At 44.2% G+C, this 22,563-nt stretch overlaps 3 protein-coding genes across 4 annotated transcripts; all 3 read left to right on the top strand.

The window, feature by feature from the left end:
• Positions 1–2,116: 2,116 nt before the first annotated feature.
• Positions 2,117–4,291, top strand: LOC132832890 (heat shock 70 kDa protein 1B-like). The gene has a single exon (XM_060851093.1). It carries the CDS (start codon positions 2,213–2,215, stop codon positions 4,139–4,141), a length of 1,929 nt encoding a protein of 642 aa, XP_060707076.1. The 5' UTR covers positions 2,117–2,212; the 3' UTR covers positions 4,142–4,291.
• A 7,335-nt stretch (positions 4,292–11,626) lies between these two features.
• On the top strand, positions 11,627–13,537 carry LOC132832729 (heat shock 70 kDa protein 1A-like). The gene has a single exon (XM_060850848.1). The coding sequence runs from the start codon at positions 11,627–11,629 to the stop codon at positions 13,535–13,537; it is 1,911 nt and encodes a 636-aa protein (XP_060706831.1).
• A 3,483-nt stretch (positions 13,538–17,020) lies between these two features.
• On the top strand, positions 17,021–21,758 carry LOC132832728 (heat shock cognate 71 kDa protein-like). Of its 2 annotated transcripts, XM_060850847.1 has the most exons (2): positions 17,021–17,030; positions 19,858–21,758. In XM_060850847.1, the coding sequence occupies exon 2, from the start codon at positions 20,100–20,102 to the stop codon at positions 21,756–21,758; it is 1,659 nt and encodes a 552-aa protein (XP_060706830.1). In that variant the 5' UTR covers positions 17,021–17,030; positions 19,858–20,099. The 2 variants fall into 2 exon arrangements, with proteins under 2 accessions (XP_060706830.1, XP_060706829.1); XM_060850846.1 differs by lacking the exon at positions 17,021–17,030 and having other exon boundaries at positions 19,839–21,758.
• Positions 21,759–22,563: the final 805 nt, after the last annotated feature.

Here is a 22,563-nt window from a genome sequence, read left to right as displayed (position 1 = left end):
TAAAAGATAGGTTAGAGGAAGAACTTGTAAATAGTTTAGTTAATTATTCTCTGTTATACTGTAAGAAATAAAGTTGTTACTTTTACTTTAAAGAGTTCTTCGCGTACCAAATTTTCACAGATTGCTGCATGGGATAAATCTTTTCTGTGTTACTGGGTTGAAATAAGCAGGAGGGTTTATCCTGTGTCATAATAATACCTAGGTACAACACTGATTGACAGAATTGAAAAAATGAAGAAAAAGAAGTTACATTACAGCTATACACAGTATAACCATAGGTCAGGAAAACAGGAAGCAAATTAAAAAGACAAACATCACCAACTCTCTCCAAAGGCTCTCCATAGCAGACCAGCGCAGGGGCCTCTGTGTGGTCTGTTCTCAGGAGCTGCAGGTTCTGCATTGGGCCACTGCCCCCCACACCCCGAGGGCACTGGTGTCCTTGCTTCGGGCATGCTGGTCACTGGCTTCCCCACTTTGGGCATTTGGGTCGCTGGCTTACCATGTCTGTGTAGGTTTCCCCTGGGTGCTCAGGCTTCCTCCCACAGTCCAAACATGTGCAGGTTAGGTGGATTTGCTGTGGTAAAAACCCCATGATTGCACCTAGGTGGAATGCTGTCCTGAGGTTTGTGCAGACTTGATTGGCTGAATGGCCTGCTTTTGCATGGTGGCTCATAAACTGGGAACTGATGTGTGAGTCGGGATGGCCAGAGGTAAACGAGGAGATCAGATATTCCAGATCAAGGGGAAATGAGCTGGAAATGACAATCATTCTGAATGCATGAAGGAGATCCTGAGTAGTTCCCCGCTCACTGGTCAATAGCTATCCCACAACAACGCTCAATAATTATTCAGTCATTCTCACATTGCTGTTTATGGGAGCTTGCTGTGTGAGAATTGGCTGCTATGTTTCCCGTAGAGATTCGCAGTTAATTAATTGAAAATATTCCTCGACAAGTTGTTTCTTTTTCTGAAAAGAAAGAACAGTTTTGCCTGCACCACGAATTTTACATTCAGATAATACATTATATTTTGTTCCAAGTGACTAAAGACTTAAAATGCAAACATCAGGTTCTCAGGAGTGTGTTGATTGGGCTAGATAGGATGAAAGTCCAGTTCCTGTTCAGTATTTGTGCTTCAAGACCTGCCAATAACAGCCTTCACAGGGATCTGCTGCATCTTGGACATTCTTTTGCTCACGTCTGTTTGTTGTGTCATTTATGTAAGATCAACATTGTGCCGTCAACAACAAATTAATAATAGGATCAGTATTTACCTTTGAGGCAATTCCAGAGAGATCATGAACCCTCATCCTAAGATAAGCCTCTGACCACATTATCCACATTATGATAATCTCTCATACTGACCTAAACTACTATCAAATTGCTCTCTCACTATTCCAAAATAAATCCTCACTGCCCTCTGAAATGACCCACAGACACTCTGACCCAGAACAAATACAGGACTGGCAATGATTATAGACCTTGCAGCTGATGTCCACATCTTATCAGAGGGACAATTAAACAGATTTAACCCTCACCCCCAAACCCTTATATAATAATGTTATAGGAAGATTTTTTTAATAAGAAGATGAGAATCACGCCTCAACTTTTACAAGCAGCCTGTGTGTGTGTTTTTTCCCCTTTCCCCCAGGGTTTTCCTGCTGCACTGTCCATGAGATTTACTCCAATTCCTGGACACTCCCTGACAGCACATACCCGCTCCCCTTCCCCAGGGACCCAGCCCCGGGCTCCCTGCAGATCCCACTCCATCCACACACACACACACAGCCCCATCCTTTCCCGCTGCCGCCGGGCGGGGGCGGGGGGGGGGAGAGATCCCGCTGGAAATTTCCGCCTCTTTCCAGAACCTTCTTCCCCGGGCTCGCTCCTTCCAGAACACTCCCGGACTCTCGGCGTCTCGCGGAACCGTCCGCGCCTCTCATTGGCCGCCGCCTCAGAACCTTCCACAACATTCCGCCGTGACCTCACCGCCGCGCCCCACCATTGGTCCGCCCCACCGCCAATCACCCAGCCCAGCCTCCCCGGGAACGCCCACGTATTCTATTTAAAGGGCCGCAGCTCCCAGCGAGCGTCACAATCAGAGTGGTTGGCATTGATTGGATACTGAGTGACAGCTCGGTCACTGAGACAGACAGAAGGGAGCTCTCCACAGAAGAGGAGAAGACTCAGTTCGACCACAGACTTTGATCAACATGCCTGCAGCTCAAGGAACAGCCATTGGCATTGACCTGGGCACCACCTACTCCTGTGTTGGGGTCTTCCAACATGGCAAGGTGGAGATCATCGCCAATGACCAGGGTAACCGCACCACCCCCAGCTACGTGGCCTTCAATGACACTGAGAGGCTCATCGGAGATGCTGCCAAGAACCAGGTGGCTCTGAACCCCCAGAATACCGTCTTTGATGCCAAGAGGCTCATCGGGAGGAGGTTCGACGACCAGGTTGTCCAGTCTGACATGAAGCACTGGCCATTCAAGGTGGTGAATGATGGAGGAAAGCCCAAGGTCAAAGTTGAATACAAGGGGGAGGATAAAGCCTTTTACCCTGAGGAAATCTCTTCCATGGTGCTGACCAAGATGAAGGACATTGCTGAGGCCTACTTGGGACACCCTGTCACCAATGCTGTTATCACGGTGCCTGCTTACTTCAATGACTCCCAGCGCCAGGCAACCAAAGATGCTGGTGTGATCGCTGGCCTCAATGTCCTTCGTGTCATCAACGAGCCAACGGCAGCTGCCATTGCCTACGGCCTGGACAAGAAGGGCAGAGGAGAACACAACGTTCTCATCTTTGACCTGGGGGGTGGCACCTTCGATGTGTCTATTCTCTCCATTGACGATGGTATCTTTGAAGTGAAATCAACGGCTGGTGACACCCACTTAGGAGGAGAGGACTTTGATAACCGCATGGTCAATCACTTCATTGAAGAGTTCAAGCGGAAATACAAGAAGGACATCAGTCAGAACAAGAGGGCAGTCAGGAGGCTGAGGACAGCCTGTGAAAGAGCCAAGAGAACCCTGTCTTCCAGCACACAAGCCAGTATTGAGATTGACTCTCTATTTGAAGGCATTGACTTCTACACCTCCATCACCAGGGCTCGGTTTGAGGAGCTGAATGCTGACCTGTTCAGAGGCACTCTGGAACCAGTGGAGAAAGCTCTGAGAGATGCCAAGTTGGACAAGTCACAGATCCATGACCTTGTCTTGGTTGGGGGCTCCACCCGTATCCCCAAGATCCAGAAACTGCTGCAAGATTTCTTCAGTGGCAAGGAGCTGAACAAGAGCATCAATCCTGATGAGGCTGTGGCCTATGGGGCAGCTGTTCAAGCAGCTATTCTGATGGGGGACAAGTCAGAGAATGTTCAGGACCTACTTCTCCTGGATGTCGCTGCCCTGTCTCTGGGTCTCGAGACAGCAGGAGGTGTCATGACTGCACTCATCAAGCGCAACACCACCATTCCCACCAAGCAGACCCAGATCTTTACCACCTACTCTGATAACCAGCCTGGTGTCCTTATTCAGGTGTATGAAGGGGAGCGAGCCATGACCAAGGACAACAATCTCCTGGGTAAATTTGAGTTGAGTGGCATTGCTCCTGCCCCTCGCGGTGTGCCACAGATTGAGGTCACCTTTGATATCGATGCCAATGGCATATTGAATGTCTCTGCCATTGATAAGAGCACTGGCAAATCGAACAAGATCACAATCAGCAATGACAAGGGCAGGCTGAGTAAGGAGGAGATTGAGAGGATGGTACAAGATGCAGAAAAGTACAAGAATGAGGATGAAGCCCAGCGGGAAAGGATCGGAGCCAAGAACAGTCTGGAGTCCTATGCCTTCAACATGAAGAGCACAGTGGAGGATGAGAATGTGAAAACTAAGATCAGTGAGGATGATAGGAAGAAAGTTATTGAGCAGTGTAACCAGGCCATATCCTGGCTGGAGAAGAATCAGATGGCAGACAAGGAGGAGTTTGAGCACAAGCAGAAAGAACTGGAAAAGCTCTGCTGTCCAATTGTTTCCAAACTGTACCAAGGAGGAGCAGGAGCAGCCAGGGGATCTTGCAGAACCCAAGCTGGAGATGCTACTTACACAGGACCAACAGTGGAGGAGGTGGATTAAAAGACAAAGGAACTTTTGCTTCAGTGACTTGTGTTAAATGTTGCCTGTATGGTTGTGTTGCTTATGCTCATTGTGGATAATGCAGTGGAGTTATTCAATATTTCTCTCACGAGACTTTGGTTCCAGTTGGAAGGAAAGCAATTTTTTTCATGTCTGTATGTTGCATGTTCCTTATTTGACTGTATTTTAAATCTATGCTGTTGTGTTTTTTTAAATTTAAACTGTTGTTGGAGGATATGAGATTTTTTTGAAGTGCACTTCAAAACTTGAATGTCTTCAATAAACTTTAATTAAAATTCATTATTGTGCTCCTTTTCTGTTGAATTAGAATTAAGCTGCACTGATTAATAACAGAACAGTTCCCAAGGAATTCAATTAGGGGTGAAGTGGTAAACCATTTCCTGGCAATACTACGAAAAAACTTTAAATGATCACTTGTCATAGTGTTTTCCTAGATGGTTAAAAATGTAATAGTTTTGTTTGCTTGCTGCCAATAGTCCTTGTTACATTGACAAGGAATGTATGGAACGGCAGTTAGATAACTTGCCTCTGACATCAACCTGTTAAGCATGGAAACAGACCCTGCAGTCAAATACATCCATGCTGACCGACTATCCTAAAGAAGTAGATTCCCATTTGACCCATATCTCTCTCGTTCCCTTCCAATTCATTTACCCATCCAGATGCCTTTCAAATGCTTTAATTGTACCAGTTCCTCTTGCAGCTCATTTCATGTAGTCAGCACACGCTGCATGTTGTTTTTAAAAAAAATCACTCCAGGTTTGTTTTAAATCTTTCCTCTCTGGCTTTAAATTTTATGCCCTCTAGTTTTGACTATTCAGCTTATCCATGCCCCTCATGCTTTTATAAACTCAGCCTCTGATGCTCTGGTGGAAACAGCCCCAGGCTATTCAGCCCCTCCTGATAACTCTCCAACGCTGGCAACATTCTTGTTCATCATTTCTGAACCCTTTTGGGTTTCACAACATCTTTGCGATTCAGAGGGAGACCAGAATTGCACACAATATTCCAAAAGTGGCGTAACCAAGTCCGTTACAGCCGCAAAATGACCTCCCAAAACACTTACTCAATGTACTGAGCAATAATGGCGAGCGTACCAAATGCCTTCTTTGCTATCCTATTGACCTATGATTCCACTTTAAAGGAACTATGAATCTGCACTCCAATGTCTCTTTGTTCACCAACGCTTCCCCAGGATCTTGTCAAGAAGTGCATAAGTCCTACCCTGATTTACCTTTCCAAAATGCAACCGTTCACGTTTATCTAAATTAAACTCCATCTGCCACTCTTCTGCCCATTGGCCCATCTGATCAAAATCCTGTTTTACTGACAACCTTCGCTGTCCATTACACTATCAATTTTGGTGTCATCTCCAAACTTAATAACCATACCTCTGGCATTCATTATTTTATTATTTCATGGAATTAGGGTGTGATTAGCTAGGTGGCATTAATTCCCCATCCCTGATTGCCCAGAGGGCAGTTAAGAGTCAATCACATGGCTGTGGGTGTGGAGTCATGTGTTGGCCAGGCCAGGTAAGGGTGGCAGCTTCCTTCCCTGAAGGACATTGGTGATCCAAGTGGGTTTTTTCAACAATTGACAATGGATTCATGGTCATCATCAGACTGTTAATTCCAGATTTTTATTGAATTCACATTACACTGTCTGCCATGGTGGGGTTTGAAGCCAGGTCCAACAATTTAACACTCTAGTGGTAATACCACTAGGCTATCACCTCCCCATGATAACATCCAAGTCATTTATATAAATAATAATAATCAGTGGATTGGTACATTGCTGGTCACAGGCCTCCAGTCTGAGAAGCGACCCTCCACCACCATTCTCTGTCTTCAACTTTTAAGCTAGTTTTGTATCCAAATAGCTAGTTCTTCCTGTATTCCAGAGATCTATCCTTACTAACCAGTCTACCATGAGGAACCTTGCCCACCCCACTTACTGAAGTCCATACAGGTCACAACAACAGCTCTGCCCTCATCAATCCTCTTTGTTATTTCCTCAAAAAACTCAACAAGTTAGTGTGACACAATTTCTCACGCATAAACACATGTTGACTATCCCTAATCAGTTTTTGCTTTTCCAAATATATGTAAATCCTATTTCTCAGGATTCCATCCAACAACTTGCTCACCACCTATTAGTGATAAAAATATCTCAGCAAGGGGCCCAACAATCGCTTTCTGAGCGTTCCACAAAGTTCTAGAGTACACCTGATCAGGTCCCAGAGATGTACCAGCTTTGTGTTTTAACACATCCAGCACTGCCTCCTCTTTAATATGGACATTTTCTTTTTCCATGTCCTCTATCTTCCATATCCTCCTCCACAATAAACACTGATGCAAAATGCTCACTTACTATCTTCTTTATGCAGCCTTATTCTCTTCCTCATTAGCCTTTTGTCCTTAACGTATTTGTGAAATTCCTTTTGAATTGCCTTTTCCCCCTATTTGTCAAAGCTGCCCCATGTCACCTTTTTGCCCTCCTGATTTCCCTCTTGACGGATAGTCCCACTGCCTTTATGCTCTTCCAGAGATTCACTTGATTTCTGCTGTCTATACCTGACCCATGGTTCCTTCTTTTTCTTGACAAAAACCTAATTTTTTCCAGTCATCCAGCATTCCCTGCACCTTTGACATTCACCATAACAGAAATATATTGTCTCTGGACTCTTGTTATTGAAGGCTACCCATTTTCCAGCTGTTCCTTTACATGCAAACATCCATGCCCAATCAACTTTTGAAAGTTCTTGCCTAATACTGTCAAAATTGTTTTTCCTCCAATTTAGAACTTCAATTTTTAGATCTGGTGTATCCTTTTCTATTTAAAACTAATAGAATTTTGGTTGCTGGTCTCAAAGTGCTCCCCTCTCCCCCCAACACATCAGTCACTTGCCCTGCCTATTTCCCAAGAGTAGGTCAAGTTTTGCATCTTCTCTAGTAGTTACATCCACATATTGAATAAAAAAAAATGTTGCACACATGAAACGAATTCCTCTCCATTCAAGCCCTTAACAGTATGGCAGTCCCAGTCTATATTAGGAAAGTTAAAATCCCCTACCATAACCACCCTATCATTCGTACAGATAACTGAGATCTCCTTACAAATTTATTTCTCCCCCTGACTATTGGGGCTCTTCAGTTCTTTTTCCTGGTTGGGTGAATGTTGCTTGGGAAACTATGACAATTAGTTCTACTTTGATGAGGCTTGGGGTCACCTTACAGTGGCAGGTAGGTCTCTGTTTCCAATTAACTCAATTATGACCACAGAACTTCTCAGTTTAGAATCACAGAATTGTAACAGTGCAGAAGGAAGCCAACTAGCCCATTATGTCTGCACTGATTCAATGCCAATTTTCTGCCTTTTCCCCATATCCCTGCATACTATTTCCATCCAAATAGTCATCCAATACCCTCCTCAACTGAACCTATCTCCACCATATTTCCAGGCAGTACATTCCACACCCTAAATATTTGTTGTGTGAAAGGTTTTCTTTTCCTCATAGCACACTTGTTTCATTTGCACATCACCTTAAAGAAACACTCTCATTTTTTTTCTCTCTTTCAACTGGGAAAAAAACTTCTCTATCTCTCCTCTGTCTAGCCTGCCCTTGATTTTGAAAACCTCTACCAAATCTCCTCTGCTACCTCCTGCCTGAACTGCTGCACTTTTCCAGCAACATATTTTTCAGTTGCTCCCTCCTCTCCAAGGAAAACAATCCGAACATCATCTTCAACAACAACAACAAAAGTAAAGAATTTTGGATCCTGGAAATCAGAAATAAAAACAAAAACTGCTGGAAAAACTCAGCAGGTCTGATAGCATCTGTGCAGAGACAGGTCATTTCAGTAAGTTGCCTTCAGGACTTCTCCCACCTTCTACTGTGTGTTCTCATATTTCACATTTTTGTAACCCTTTGGAAGTGAAACAGAGGATGGGAGATGGCCGTGCTCCCCCTGTATTTTAGACAGTTAGATTGGATATAGGAATACATTGTGGGAGATTTGTTATAACCCAAACAGCCATTTTGTCACATATTAAAGCCTGGAATCCATTTTGATTTTCATATTAGTGTCTGCTTGTACGTTCCCAGGCTGACCTTGCAGCTGAACTAGCACCTGATAGTCAACTCTTTCCAAGTAAAGGAATGTTCTTCTCTTACAAGAATCTATTGTTATACTAACATTTGCTTATCAACTACTAACCAGTATTGTCCAGGCAGCTACATGACTGGTACTAGACACTGGGCCGATTGCCCATTTACTCATTATGGTTCAATTAACAGTTTGCTAATTGCTAATTGTTAAATGATTGTAACCTATATAACCATGCAACTCTTTGTATTTGGTCGGAGTGACTTGTGACCATTAGGTTGACTTGTCTGTCCCTGTGAGCTCACAAATAAACAGTCAATAACTCAAGGTTTGTGCGCAGCGATTACGTGTCTAAATTGGACTGCTATGAGCAAGTCACACACTGCAATAATTCATTTCATCTCCAACATATAGTAACATTTCAAGATCTGGCAACGATGCTAAATTCACAGGTAAGGATGACACCAATTAACTGTAACAAGACACAAGTAAACTAGGAGACAGTAGGCGGATGGAATTTAACACTGATGTGAGATGATGCACTTTTACAGAACAGATAAGGAGAGGCAATATAGACTTCAGAACACAGTTCCAGACAGAGGGACTTGGGGCCTCATGCACGTTGATCTTGGAAGGCTGCAGAATATTTAAATATCAAATAAAGTATAGCATCTCTGGTTTTAGAAATAGAGGCATTGAGTTCAATATCTTAGAGTTTATGCTGAACATTCACAAAGCTGTAATCATGCCACAACAACAAGGTTGTGTTCCAGTTCTGGTCAACCTTTTAAGAAAAATGCGAGGATCCTTGAAGGTGCAGAGCAGGTTGGCCAGAATTGTTTTAGGGATGAGATAACAAGATTAGCTATGGTTTAAGGTTAGACTGGATAACTTGGGGCTGTTACCCTTGAGGTAATGGACATTGAGGGGAGATTTAACGAAGGTGAACAAGATTCTGACCTGCTAAGATGAAGTAGGCACAGTTGAGCTGTTCCCATTAGCTGATGGTCAAAGGACTAATCCAAAAGGGGTTAAGGTTTTGGATAAGAGATTCAGGCTAGTAGTGAACAGTATTTCTCTTCGCACAGTGACTGATATTGACATGGACCTTGTGACTTGCTAAACCTCTACAAACCTCCACTCCACAGGAACAAGGCATGGATGCAGTAGGCTACATGGCCATCTTGTGTGCCAAAACTACTATTTATGGGTAAAATTTGATGAATGGTTGAGAATTGAGAACAAACAGAGCATTTCAGTTTTTTAAAAACATTCATTCGTGAAATGAGTGTGTCGTTAGGTAGGGCAGTATTTATTGCTATCGCTAATTACCCTGAGAGCAGTTAAGTGTCAACTGGAGTGGAGTCACGGTTAGGCCAGACCAGGTAAGGATAGCAATTTTCTTTCCTAAAAGACATTAGTGCATCAAATTTGTTTTTTCAACAATTTACAATCGATTCATGATTAATCAGTTTACAAACATCTTGGAATCAGGTTGGAAAATTATGAAGAAGTTGGAGAGGGCATGGGAGACTTCATTGCACTACTCACGGCAGCAAAGCTCATTTTTATGCAAATACAAAGTATTTGGGAGGGGAATTGTACAAGTACCAGTCTTCAATGTCTGTTAAATGAATACTTCAGAACACTTGGTATGTTATAAGGATCCAACATATGTAACTGTTCCATCATTATGTTTCCTGATCAGCTATGCAATTATGTAATGACATTTTGTTTCCAGCCTTTCCCCTGTTGTGTTCCTTTTAGTTTTGCATGTAATGTAGGATATGAATCACTTAAAAAGTAGAATCAATTTATTAAGAAATTAAATGGGTTACGACAAAAAAAAGGCTCTTTCAACAGGCACATGCATCCACAAACATCCGCTACTGACTCTAAATAGCAACAGTGGGTACCATCTCCAAGATGCACTGCAGAAATTCACTCAGGCTCGTTTATCAATACCTTTCAGACTCATGACTTGCTACAATCTAGAAGGCCAAAGCAACAGATACATTAGGGCACCATTACCTGCAAGTTCCCTCCAAATTGCTGACCACCCTCAGATTGGAATATACTGCAAATGTATTGTTCCTTCAGTGACACTGGATCAAAATCCTGGTGCTCCCTTCCAAAGTCGCATTGTGAGTGTATTTACACCAAATGGACAGTATTTACACCAAACGGACTGCCGCGATACAAGAAAGCAACCGACCACATCCTCTCAATGGTAACTCGGGTGAGACAATAAATGCAAGTCCAATCAGTGAAGCCTACTCCTCCGGAATGACTAAAACGAAATACAAGAGTGCTTTAGAAAATGCGAATATGTTTCTACACTCGCAGGTGGGGAGGAGTGTGGCTTATTTTTGCTCCATTTTCATATGTTTGTACACTGACATTTTAAAATTATCCACACAAATTTGGAAAATATTTTGATAATTTCTGCCACAATTTATGTTTATAAAGCATCTTTAAAATAATAGTAATATATTTCACAGAGGCTTCACGGAACATTGTAAAACAAAGTGTCACAGTGAGTCGTTAAAGGCTACACTTGGCCAGACAAATGCTTGTTCAAAGACACTGTTTCTTTTGAGGTAGGGTTGCAGGAAAAAGACAGAAAAATGGACATGAGGAACGTCAGACCACCGACGATCTTGTGCTCAAGGGGTACAATGGCCTATTCCTGTTCCTATTTCTTGTGGACTTCTGGAGGATCAGGACTGACAACTGTTTTTTGGATCAAACTTGAAAAATGCACCTGCATCGTTCATTGAATTTGAAAGTTGCCATGGTCCCATGCTGCAATTAGAGACAGACAGAGAGAGAAAAAAACTGATGGTGGTTTAATCTGAGCCTCGCCGCGCCTCAGGCCAGGGGAGGTGTTAAGAAGGAGAGACCTTCAAAGTAACCTCAGCCTGTGCCAGAATTAATATCCAGGCCACCAGCATCATCTTTCATCGGAAACTAGCCGTCCAACCAATTGAGCTAGCCGACAGCCAGATACTGCATGGTGAGGTGGAAGCGCGAGGTCAATACACAATAGAAACACGCCCCTGGATGTTGAGCGTGGGCTTCGGAATTTCGCGCGCTGAACTGGAATGATGCAACTGTCCGGTTGTTGTGGCAACGGTGTAGCGAGCTCGGCCATTGGCCCGTGCCATGCCCCAGCGTTCTCAAGACGCGGACGTTTGCGTTGTGCATTGCTACAACTGCCGGGGGTTCCACACGAACATTCCCGAACACTGCCCCCTCTCCGGAAATAAGCAACTGGTCGATGTCAACCGTGACAGAAGGAGCTGAGCAGATCTAGTGCAGTTTGTCACGAAGGGCCAGTCCGATTTAGGAGATCATGCCCACAGCCGTTGGTATTGACCTGGGCACCACCTACTCCTGCGTTGGGGTCTTCCAACATGGCAAGGTGGAGATCATCGCCAATGACCAGGGCAACCGCACTACCCCCAGCTACGTGGCCTTCAACGACACTGAGAGGCTCATCGGAGATGCTGCCAAGAACCAGGTGGCTCTGAACCCCCAGAATACTGTCTTTGATGCCAAGAGGCTCATCGGGAGGAGGTTCAATGACCCAGTTGTCCAGTCTGACATGAAGCACTGGCCCTTCCAGGTGGTGAATGATGGAGGGAAGCCCAAGGTCAAGGTCGAATACAAAGGTGTCAATAGGACCTTTTACCCTGAGGAAATCTCTTCCATGGTGCTGACCAAAATGAAGGAGACAGCAGAGGCCTACCTGGGACACCCTGTCACCAACGCTGTTATCACAGTGCCTGCTTACTTCAATGACTCCCAGCGCCAGGCAACCAAAGATGCTGGTGTGATCGCTGGCCTCAATGTCCACCGTGTCATCAATGAGCCAACAGCAGCTGCCATTGCCTACGGCCTGGACAAGAAGGGCAGAGGAGAACACAACGTTCTCATCTTTGACCTGGGGGGTGGCACCTTCGATGTGTCTATTCTCTCCATTGACGATGGTATCTTTGAAGTGAAATCAACGGCTGGTGACACCCACTTGGGAGGAGAGGATTTTGATAACCGCATGGTCAATCACTTCATTGAAGAGTTCAAGCGGAAATACAAGAAGGACATCAGTGAGAACAAGAGGGCAGTCAGGAGGCTGAGGACAGCCTGTGAAAGAGCCAAGAGAACCCTGTCTTCCAGCACACAAGCCAATATTGAGATTGACTCGCTGTATGAAAGCTTAGACTTCTACACCTCCATCACCAGGGCTCGGTTTGAAGAACTCAATACTGATCTGCTCAGAGGGACTCTGGAACCAGTGGAGAAAGCTATGAGAGATGCCAAGTTGGACAAGTCACAGATCCATGACCTTGTCTTGGTTGGGGGCTCCACTCGCATCCCCAAGATCCAGAAACTGCTGCAAGATTTCTTCAGTGGCAAGGAGCTGAACAAGAGCATCAATCCTGATGAGGCTGTGGCCTATGGGGCAGCTGTTCAAGCAGCTATTCTGATGGGGGACAAGTCAGAGAATGTTCAGGACCTACTTCTCCTGGATGTCGCTGCCCTGTCTCTGGGTCTCGAGACAGCAGGAGGTGTCATGACTGCACTCATCAAGCGCAACACCACCATTCCCACCAAGCAGACCCAGATCTTCAGCACCTACTCTGATAACCAGCCTGGTGTCCTTATTCAGGTGTATGAAGGGGAGAGAGCCATGACCAAGGACAACAATCTCCTGGGTAAATTTGAGTTGAGTGGCATTGCTCCTGCCCCTCGCGGTGTGCCTCAGATTGAGGTCACCTTTGATATCGATGCCAATGGCATCTTGAATGTCTCTGCCATTGATAAGAGCACTGGCAAATCGAACAAGATCACCATCAGCAATGACAAGGGCAGGCTGAGTAAGGAGGAGATTGAGAGGATGGTGCAGGATGCAGAAAGTTACAAAGCCCAAGATGATCTCCAACGCAAAAAAATCTCAGCTAAAAATTCCATGGAGTCATATGCTTTCAATATGAAGAATTCAGCAGAAGAAGAGAAAATAAGTGGCAGGATTAGTGAGGAAGATAAGAAGAAAGTAATTGAAACATGTAACCAAACCATATCCTGGCTGGAGACACACCAGGATGCAGATCAGCAGGAGTATGATGATCAGCTGAAGAAGCTCGAGAACATCTGCAACCCCATTCTTGCCAAGTTATATCAGGGTGGTGTGCCTGTTGGCCTTGGTGACCAAGCTGGCAAAGAAAATGCCTTCAGTGGCCCAACAATTGAGGAGGTTGATTGAATTCTTACCCAAACTTTCAGTTCTCCTCTGCCCCACCATCTCAACTCCAATCATCCCCTCCTCAGCCCACTTCTGCATCCCTAGTGGAAGTAACTTTATAAAGCATTGACATGATCAAAGTACTTAGTTGCCATTTGTAGAGATAACATGTTGCTCTCAGATACTGGCTTTGATGGTTCACAGTTGACTTTACGATAACGAATTTTCTTTAAGTGAACTTCGCGATTTTTTTAATGTGATTATTCCGGATTGCTAAGTTACTTTTCTGGTGATTGTCCATTTATGTACATTGATCAGTACATCTCTGTAAAAGACTAATAAAGTCTTGTGCTTATGTCTGGTGTTTAGTTTTGAGTATATTTCTCATTTCGGGCACTGTGCCCTGAAAGGGTATCGTTGACCTTGTACTTCAGCCTTGGAATGCTCATTCACTTTTGGTAAGGTATTGTTACAGTTTGCCATTTCTACCTGCACATGGCTGACCAGGGTTCTCTGTTGTTGATCACTGCAGCAGCACGTGCCATGTCTTAGAACAACATTAAATGTTGATGTTGGGAGTCTTGAACCTGGATAATCTGACTCAGAGGCATTCACCACTGCACCACAAGAACTCCAGTTTTAATATTGACTGGAATAATTCTATCGAATCTACATTTCTATTTAGTAATAGTGCTCAGAATCAACCACAATACTCAAGATGCATTCAGACCAAGGATTTGTGCAGTGGAAACATAAATTCCCATTCTTGCTATTGATTTTCACTTGAGTCACAAGCTGCATTCCATTGACGGGGATGTGTGCTTGCCTCATTGTTTTCTGTACACGGACATCCAAATCTCTCATCGACTCCTTTCTTCCTATTTCCCACCACATTGAACTAATTCCGATTTTTCAAATTGGAGCCAAAATCGATGATCTCACACTTACACAAGTTGAATGGTAGTTTCCACTGCTTTGCCCACTTGTGTGATATCAGGCTCCCATTGGTTAATAAATATGCCACTTGACATTTATTCCAAGCTTTATTTTGGCACAGATATGTGGATGCTTGAAATACTTAGCAGCTTGAACGGGTGAGTGTGGAAAGAGAAACAAGTTAGTGCGTCAGGTCGATGACCTCCCACCACAAGATGGCATGCAAGTGCAGCAAGAAATAAACAGGGTTTGCTGCAGTTGTGCAGAGCCTTGGTAAGATTGCATAGAGAGTATTGTGTACAGTTTTGATATCCTTGGCTAAAGGAAAGATATCTTGCCAAAGAGGGAGGGCAATGGAAATTCACCAAACTGATTCCTTAGATGGCAGGATTGTCTATGAGGAGAGATTGTGGAGTTTGGTCTTATATCCTCAAGAGGTTAGAAGGATGGAAAGTGACCTAACTGAATGACACAAAGTTCTATGGTGGTTGCAGAGTATCAATGTCACTGGGTAATGATCTGGAGATTCAGATTGAAATCTCAGCACAGCAGCTGCTGAAAGTTACATTCAATCTCCATATAAATGAAGTCTCAGTGATTGTGACCCTTACAACTACCACTCACTAATGTAAAAATGTCTAATGTCCTTCAGGGAAATAAATCTGCTATCCTCACTTGGTCTGGCTTATACATGACTCTAGACCCAGAGCAATGTGGTTAACTGCCCTCTGAAATAATTTGCAAGCTACTCAGTTCAGGGACTGTTGGGAATGGGCAACAAGTGCTGGACTTGCTGATGACATCCTCATCCGATTTAAATAATTCTGCAAAAAAGAAGATGCTGGGTGTCTGGTCCCCCTGACTGAAAGGACCAGGGCTTGGGGCACGGTCTCAGTTTAATGGTTGGGCCATTAAGGACTGAGGTGAGTGGGAATTTCACCATTTAAAGGATGGCAAAACTTTAGAATTCTTCACTCCATTTCTGGTCTCCCTGATACAGGAATGATTATGTTAAACCTGAAAGAGCTCAGAAAAGATTTTCAAGGGTATTGTTGGGATTGGAAGGTTTGAGTTTTAGGGAGAGACTGGATAGACTGGAGCTTTTTTCCCTGGAGTTTGGAGGCTGAGGCCTGACCTAAAAGAGGTTTATAAAACCATAAGAGCCATGGATGCACCGAATAGCCACTAAAGTTTTGTCCCCAGGGTAGGAGAATCCAAAACTAGAGGCATAGATTTAAGGTGAGAGCGGAAGGAGGGTCAACCTTTTCATGCAGAGGGTGGTGCATGTCTGGAATGAGCTGCTAGAGGAAGTGGTGGACGTTGGTACAATTACATTTAAAAGGCATTTGGATGGGTATATGAATAGAAGGGTTTCAGAGGGTTAGGAATCGCCATTCTCTTATCACTTGATGCTGGAGGAAGAACACCTCATCGTTTGCCTCGGGACACTTCAACCCCATCGCATCAGTGTGGATTTCACCAGTTTCCTCATTTCCCCTCCACCCACCTTACCCCAGTTCCAACCTTCCAGCTCAGCACCATCCTAATGACCTGTCCCATCTGTCCATCTTCCTTCGCACCTATCTGCTCTACCATCCCCTCTGACCTATCACCTTTACTCCCACTTCCATCCACCTATTGCACTCTCAGCTACCTTCACCCAGCTCCACCCCCTCCCATACATAACTGCACCCCCGAGGCTCCCAGCCTCATTCCTGATGAAGGGCTTTTACCCAAAACATCGATTTTCCTGCTGCTTGGATGCTGCATGACTTGTTGTGCTTTTCTTTAATCTCCAGTATCTGTAGTACTCACTTTCACCTCGGTTTCAAAGGATATGGACCAAATGCTGGCAAATGGAACTAGATTAATTTAGGATACCTTCCTTGTTGGCATGGATGAGTTGGACAAAGGGTGTGTGCTGACCTCCTCGGTAGTGTAGTGGTTCAGTTCCCTGCTGGGGAGTACCTGATTGTTTTGGTGGCACAGTGGCTCAGTGGTTAGCACTGCTGCCTCACAGCGCCGGGGACCTGGTTTGATTCCGGCTTCGGATGAGTGTGAGGAGTTTTTACATTTTCCATGTGTCTGCGTGGATTTCCTTAGGGTATTCTTCCTTCCACAATCCAAAGATGTGCATTAGGTGAATTGGCCATGCTAAATTGCCCATAGTGTTCAGAAATGTGTAGGTTAAGTGGATTAGTAATGTAGGATAATGGGGAATGGGCTTGGGTGGAATACTCTTTAGAGGGTTGATGTGGATTTGTTGGACTTAAGGGCCTGTTTCCACACTGTAGGGATTTTAAAAACTGACTATCATTTCAAAATAACGAGGTCGTTCACAGGAAACAATTGGTTTCTGTTTGGTCTTCATTCATTTGTATGATATTAATGGTGAGCTGCTATTATTACTTGAGGCATAATAGGTTTCAACAGCCTCTCTTTGTTCAGGACTGGTTAGAGAGAACTATCATTTGTCTCTATAGATTGCAAGGTCCACATTATGCAATTTTGTGACTTGCCAGGATAGTGATGTTTTGTTCTGTTCTGGTAACTGCTGATTGGAATCTTTCTAAAAATTGTGGTCAGTTTGAATCATATGATCAGCAGTGGCCATGATGTTCAGCAAAGTTAATTTTAGAATTTAAGCAAGTATGACTTTTAAATCAATTAATGACTTGTTGACATTTTGTGGACATGGAAATATCCATGAGAGAGATGATAGATTTCCAGGCAATAAAGACATCAAGAGATATGGAGGTAGAATATGGGTCTCGAAAACAACAATGAATTTATTAAGTGGCAAAGCAGGTGTGAGGGGCTGAATGGCCTATTCCTGCTTCTATTTTCTAAGTTTGCTCGTCCCTTTCTTCCTACACATTATCTGACTTGTCAAGTGTCTCCAGTATTTTCTGTCTTGAATCACACAAACATGAGGTTGGTTAAATTATACAATTTTCAGAAATTTCTTTTGTGTTTTTCGCAACATGGTAACAAAATCAGAAAAATATAGAAGAACAAGTTGATTTTTAAAAAAACCTTTAAGCATTTATAGTTGTGGCTGAGCAGCTAAAGGTGATAGATTTGAAACTTAAAAGTGCTTTATCACTTCGTGGTCACATGATTAAAACTCCACTCTATCAAGTCATGTTGTCAAATCTGCCTAATATTAAAATTGCAGGTAATTAGCCCTGTCAAGTAATTTGAGGGGAAAGTTATGCAATTCATATTTGCTGGAGTGTATGATTATACTTGGCATGGACACATTCCACGAGCAGCTTTGTGATTAGATTTATTACTGCTGTACCCTGTGTTCAATTTCTAGGCAAGGAGCAACAATTTCTCAAGGGTCTTCTGGTGCAATGGTAGTGTTTCATCTGTCCTGGAGGTGTGTCACAGTTCCAGACTGTTACTTGAAATTTGTTACTGATAGAAGCTTGATTTAGCCATCAATGATCTGTCACTATGGTCTTTCAATAGACTGAAAAATATTTATTCCCCTTCTTTTCCTTGACTTCACCTGACGAAGGAGCAGTGCTCTGAAAGCTTGCAAGTTCAATAAACCTGTTGGACTATAACCTGGTGTCATGTAACTTATGACTTTGTCCACCCCAGTCTGACACTGGCATCTCCACATCAGGTTCTCCTTTAATAGCTGGAGGAATCTCTGGCAAAGCCAGAATTTGACACCCAACCATAAATTGCCCTTAACTGAGCAGTCTGCCAGGCTATTTGAGAATACTATTAATAACCATATATCTAAGAGCTCTTATGGCACAGGTGTAGAATTCCTATCTATGGATCAAGAGGCCTGAGTTCAAACCCCACCTGCTCCAGAGATGTGTAAAAATAAATCTCTGATCAGGTTGATTAAACAATATGGTGTTTTGGATGCTGCCTGACCTGCTGCGCTTTTCCAGCGACACATTTTTCAGCTGTGGGTCTGGAGTCACACAGACCTGATCAAGTAAGTTTTACAACAATCAATGGCTAATTGGTACAATAACAACATTTAAAAGGTATTTGAGTAGGAAGGGTTTAGAATGTTGGCAGATGGGACGAGATTAATTTAGGATATCTGATCAGCATGGATGAGTTGGACAGAAGGGTCTGTTTCTGTGCTGTTCAACTCTATGACTCTATTTCATTGCTACGTGACTTTGAAAACCAAATTTAGGAATTAAATTTAAACTCCACCAGATGCCATAGCATCACAGAATCTCAACTGTGCAGAAAGAGGCCAGTCAGCCCATCGGGTCAGCAGGGATCCTCAAAAAGCACCCCTCCCATATTTTTCTGATTGCCATTGCAAATTGATTTGAATGAATGTAGGCGGCAGTGGAAATAGCATATTAGACCATTCCAGTTTCTCTCCTTTGGTGGGCGTCTTTATTTTGCAGCATCTTCTGATTTTCTCTGCCACTTCAGAGGCGATTATTAGGTGGGAGTCAATTGTGGGGACCTCGTTAACATTTCAGGGACTGACTCTCAGGACCCGACTATCTCTCCCTAAGCCATAGGAAATTTTATACAACTGAGAAAAGTGTTGCTGGAAAAGCGTAGCAGGTCATGCAGCATCCAAGGAGCAGGAGAATCGACGTTTCGGACATGAGCCCTTCTTCTCCTGCTCCTTGGATGCAGCCTGACCTGCTGCGCTTTTCCAGCAAAACTTTTTCAGCCCTGATCTCCAGCATCTGCAGTCCTCACTTTCTCCTAGAAATTTGAAACAGGCCTTGCAGTGATGTGTGGGGTGGTTACTTTCCTTTCTGTCGCCTTATTTTTGCAGAATTAAGTACAAAGGGTACAATTTATTGGCTTTAATTTGAGAAGTACTCTTAAGGGGACAAAAACGTGAATCAAAATTCAAATCAGCAATGGTTCCCATGGTAACTAACACCGGGCAAACGTCAATATACCGCAATAATGGTATAAACATGATGAACCAGCTCTCTCTCTGTGCCACTTTTAACTGGAGGCCATTTCCATTTGGGCCTAACGGTGGGAATCTAACGGTTCAATATTCAATTCATATTTGAATTGGACTCGACGACATATCCAGCACGTGGCAGAAACATTCCATAGACACCGACGTCACAATCGGCCGTTCACGTCCCCGCACTGGTTCCGCCTCCGCCAGGCCTGGCCCTGCTGCTCATTGGCCCAAGCGTTGCTAAAGTGCGGGAATCTGACACGGCCATTGGACGAAGAGCACGTCAATCCGTCGGTCGGTTGCCACGACGTGCCCGAAACCCATAAAAAGGGGTCGAGGCGAGACTGGGGCAGCAGAAAAAGGCACAAGGAGGTGGAGGGGTTGAAAACAGAGGGCTAGGCGTGGTGGTGTGGCCGAGCTATTGCAACCCCAGGGGGACGTTTAAGACACGTTTGATTGATGGCAAGCAGGGGGACAGCCATTGGCATTGACCTGGGCACCACCTACTCCTGTGTTGGGGTCTTCCAGCATGGCAAGGTGGAGATCATCGCCAACGACCAAGGCAACCGCACCACGCCCAGCTACGTGGCCTTCAACGACACCGAAAGGCTCATTGGAGACGCCGCCAAGAACCAGGTGGCTCTGAACCCACCGAACACCATCTTTGATGCCAAGAGACTCATTGGCAGGAAATACAATGACCCAGTCGTCCAGTCCGACATGAAGCACTGGCCCTTCCAGGTGGTGAATGATGCAGGGAAGCCAAAGGTCAAAGTTGAGTACAAAGGTGAAGATAAGACCTTTTACCCTGAGGAAATCTCTTCCATGGTGTTGACCAAGATGAAGGAGATTGCTGAGGCCTATTTGGGCTACACCGTTACTAATGCTGTAATCACAGTGCCTGCTTACTTCAATGACTCCCAGCGCCAGGCAACCAAAGATGCTGGTGTGATCGCTGGCCTCAATGTCTTAAGGATCATTAATGAGCCAACGGCAGCTGCTATTGCCTACGGCCTGGACAAGAAGGGTAGAGGAGAACGCAATGTTCTCATCTTTGACTTGGGGGGTGGTACCTTTGATGTGTCTATTCTCACCATTGATGATGGTATCTTTGAAGTGAAATCAACAGCTGGTGACACCCACTTGGGAGGAGAGGACTTTGATAACCGCATGGTCAATCACTTCATTGAAGAGTTCAAGCGGAAGTACAAGAAGGACATCAGTGAGAACAAGAGGGCAGTCAGGAGGCTGAGGACAGCCTGTGAAAGAGCCAAGAGAACCCTGTCTTCCAGCACACAAGCAAGTGTTGAGATTGACTCGCTGTATGAAGGCATCGATTTCTATACCTCCATCACCAGGGCTCGGTTTGAGGAACTGAATATTGACCTTTTCAGAGGCACTCTGGAACCAGTGGAAAAAGCTCTGAGAGATGCCAAACTGGATAAAGCTCAGGTTAATGATATAGTCCTGGTTGGAGGGTCCACCCGCATCCCCAAGATCCAGAAATTGCTGCAAGATTTCTTCAATGGCAGAGATTTAAATAAGAGCATCAATCCTGATGAGGCCGTGGCCTATGGGGCAGCTGTTCAAGCAGCTATTCTGATGGGGGACAAGTCTGAAAATGTACAAGATCTGTTACTACTGGATGTCACTCCACTATCATTGGGTCTGGAAACAGCAGGTGGGGTCATGACCACACTCATCAAACGTAACACCACCATTCCCACCAAGCAGACACAAATATTCACCACTTATTCTGACAGTCAACCTGGTGTTTTGATCCAGGTATATGAAGGAGAAAGAGCAATGACTAAGGATAACAACCTCTTGGGCAAATTTGACCTCAGTGGGATCCCCCCTGCGCCACGTGGTGTACCACAGATTGAGGTCACCTTTGATATTGATGCAAATGGCATCTTGAATGTATCTGCTGTAGACAAGAGCACTGGCAAAGAGAGCAAAATCACCATCACCAATGACAAGGGCAGGTTGAGTAAGGAGGAGATTGAGAGGATGGTGCAGGAAGCGGAAAGATACAAAGGCCAGGATGATATGCAGCGTGAGAAAATTACAGCCAAGAATTCCCTGGAGTCATACGCATTTAACATGAAGAGTTCAGTGGAGGAAGAGAAAACGAAAGGCAAGATCAGTGAGGAAGATAAGAACAAAGTCATCGAAAAGTGTAACCAGGCCATATCCTGGCTGGAGGCAAACCAAACAGCAGAGAAGGAGGACTTTGAGCAGCAGTTGAAAGATTTGGAAAAAATATGCAAGCCCATCATTGCCAAACTCTACCAGGGAGGTATGCCTGAAGGGCCATTCTCAGAACAAGTCAGAAAGGACCCTTCTGGTGGACCAACAATTGAAGAAGTTGATTGAAACTTTAACTCTCTTCAAAGTAATATCATTTTCAGTTGGTCTCTCCTCCACCATTCCATCCCCCCACCTCCCTGAAATTGCAACAGTCCTTTAGAATTTCTAGGTGCTTCTGTAAACCCAGTTGATTTGGACAACATTTGCGCGGTTAGGTAAATGATTGCATACATTTCTGAAGTTTGGGTGTTTGAATGGTAGCAATTAAACCTGTCAATGGTGAATTTTTCTGCAAACTGTTTCCTGTATGTTTTATACATTGAGTACTTTACACCCTTTTAGCTGCTAATGGAGTTCTTTCTCAGTTTTCTGCGCACTACAAGAATGCACCGTATGATTCAAAAATTCAGTCAGTTGTCACTGATCCTGAGAAGTTATTGTTTAGACAGGTTATACTTAGTTAAGCAGGCCAGCTATCCTTTCTGGATCAGTGGTGCTGGAAGAGCACAGCAGTTCAGGCAGCATCCAAAGTGCAGCGAAATTGACGTTTCGAGCAAAAGCCCTTCATCAGGAATCCCTGATGAAGGGCTTTTGCCCGAAACATTGATTTCGCTGCACTTTGGATGCTGCCTGAACTGCTGTGCTCTTCCAGCACCACTGATCTAGAATCTGGTTTCCAGTATCTGCAGTCATTGTTTTTACCCAGCTATCCTTTCTGTCATGTAGTTGGAACAGTGTTCCCTTATAATAATATACAACAGAAATTCTATTTTCATATGGACCACAAGAAGGTGGTGTTATAACAATTGGCAGCCTTTGCAGACTTAATTTGTATGCAATTACTGGGGAAAGTAATCAAATTTAAATATCT

This window comes from Hemiscyllium ocellatum, chromosome 35 (genome assembly GCF_020745735.1).
Source record: "Hemiscyllium ocellatum isolate sHemOce1 chromosome 35, sHemOce1.pat.X.cur, whole genome shotgun sequence".
Lineage (NCBI taxonomy): Eukaryota > Metazoa > Chordata > Chondrichthyes > Orectolobiformes > Hemiscylliidae > Hemiscyllium > Hemiscyllium ocellatum.
This window is presented reverse-complemented; position numbering and strand designations above follow the sequence as displayed.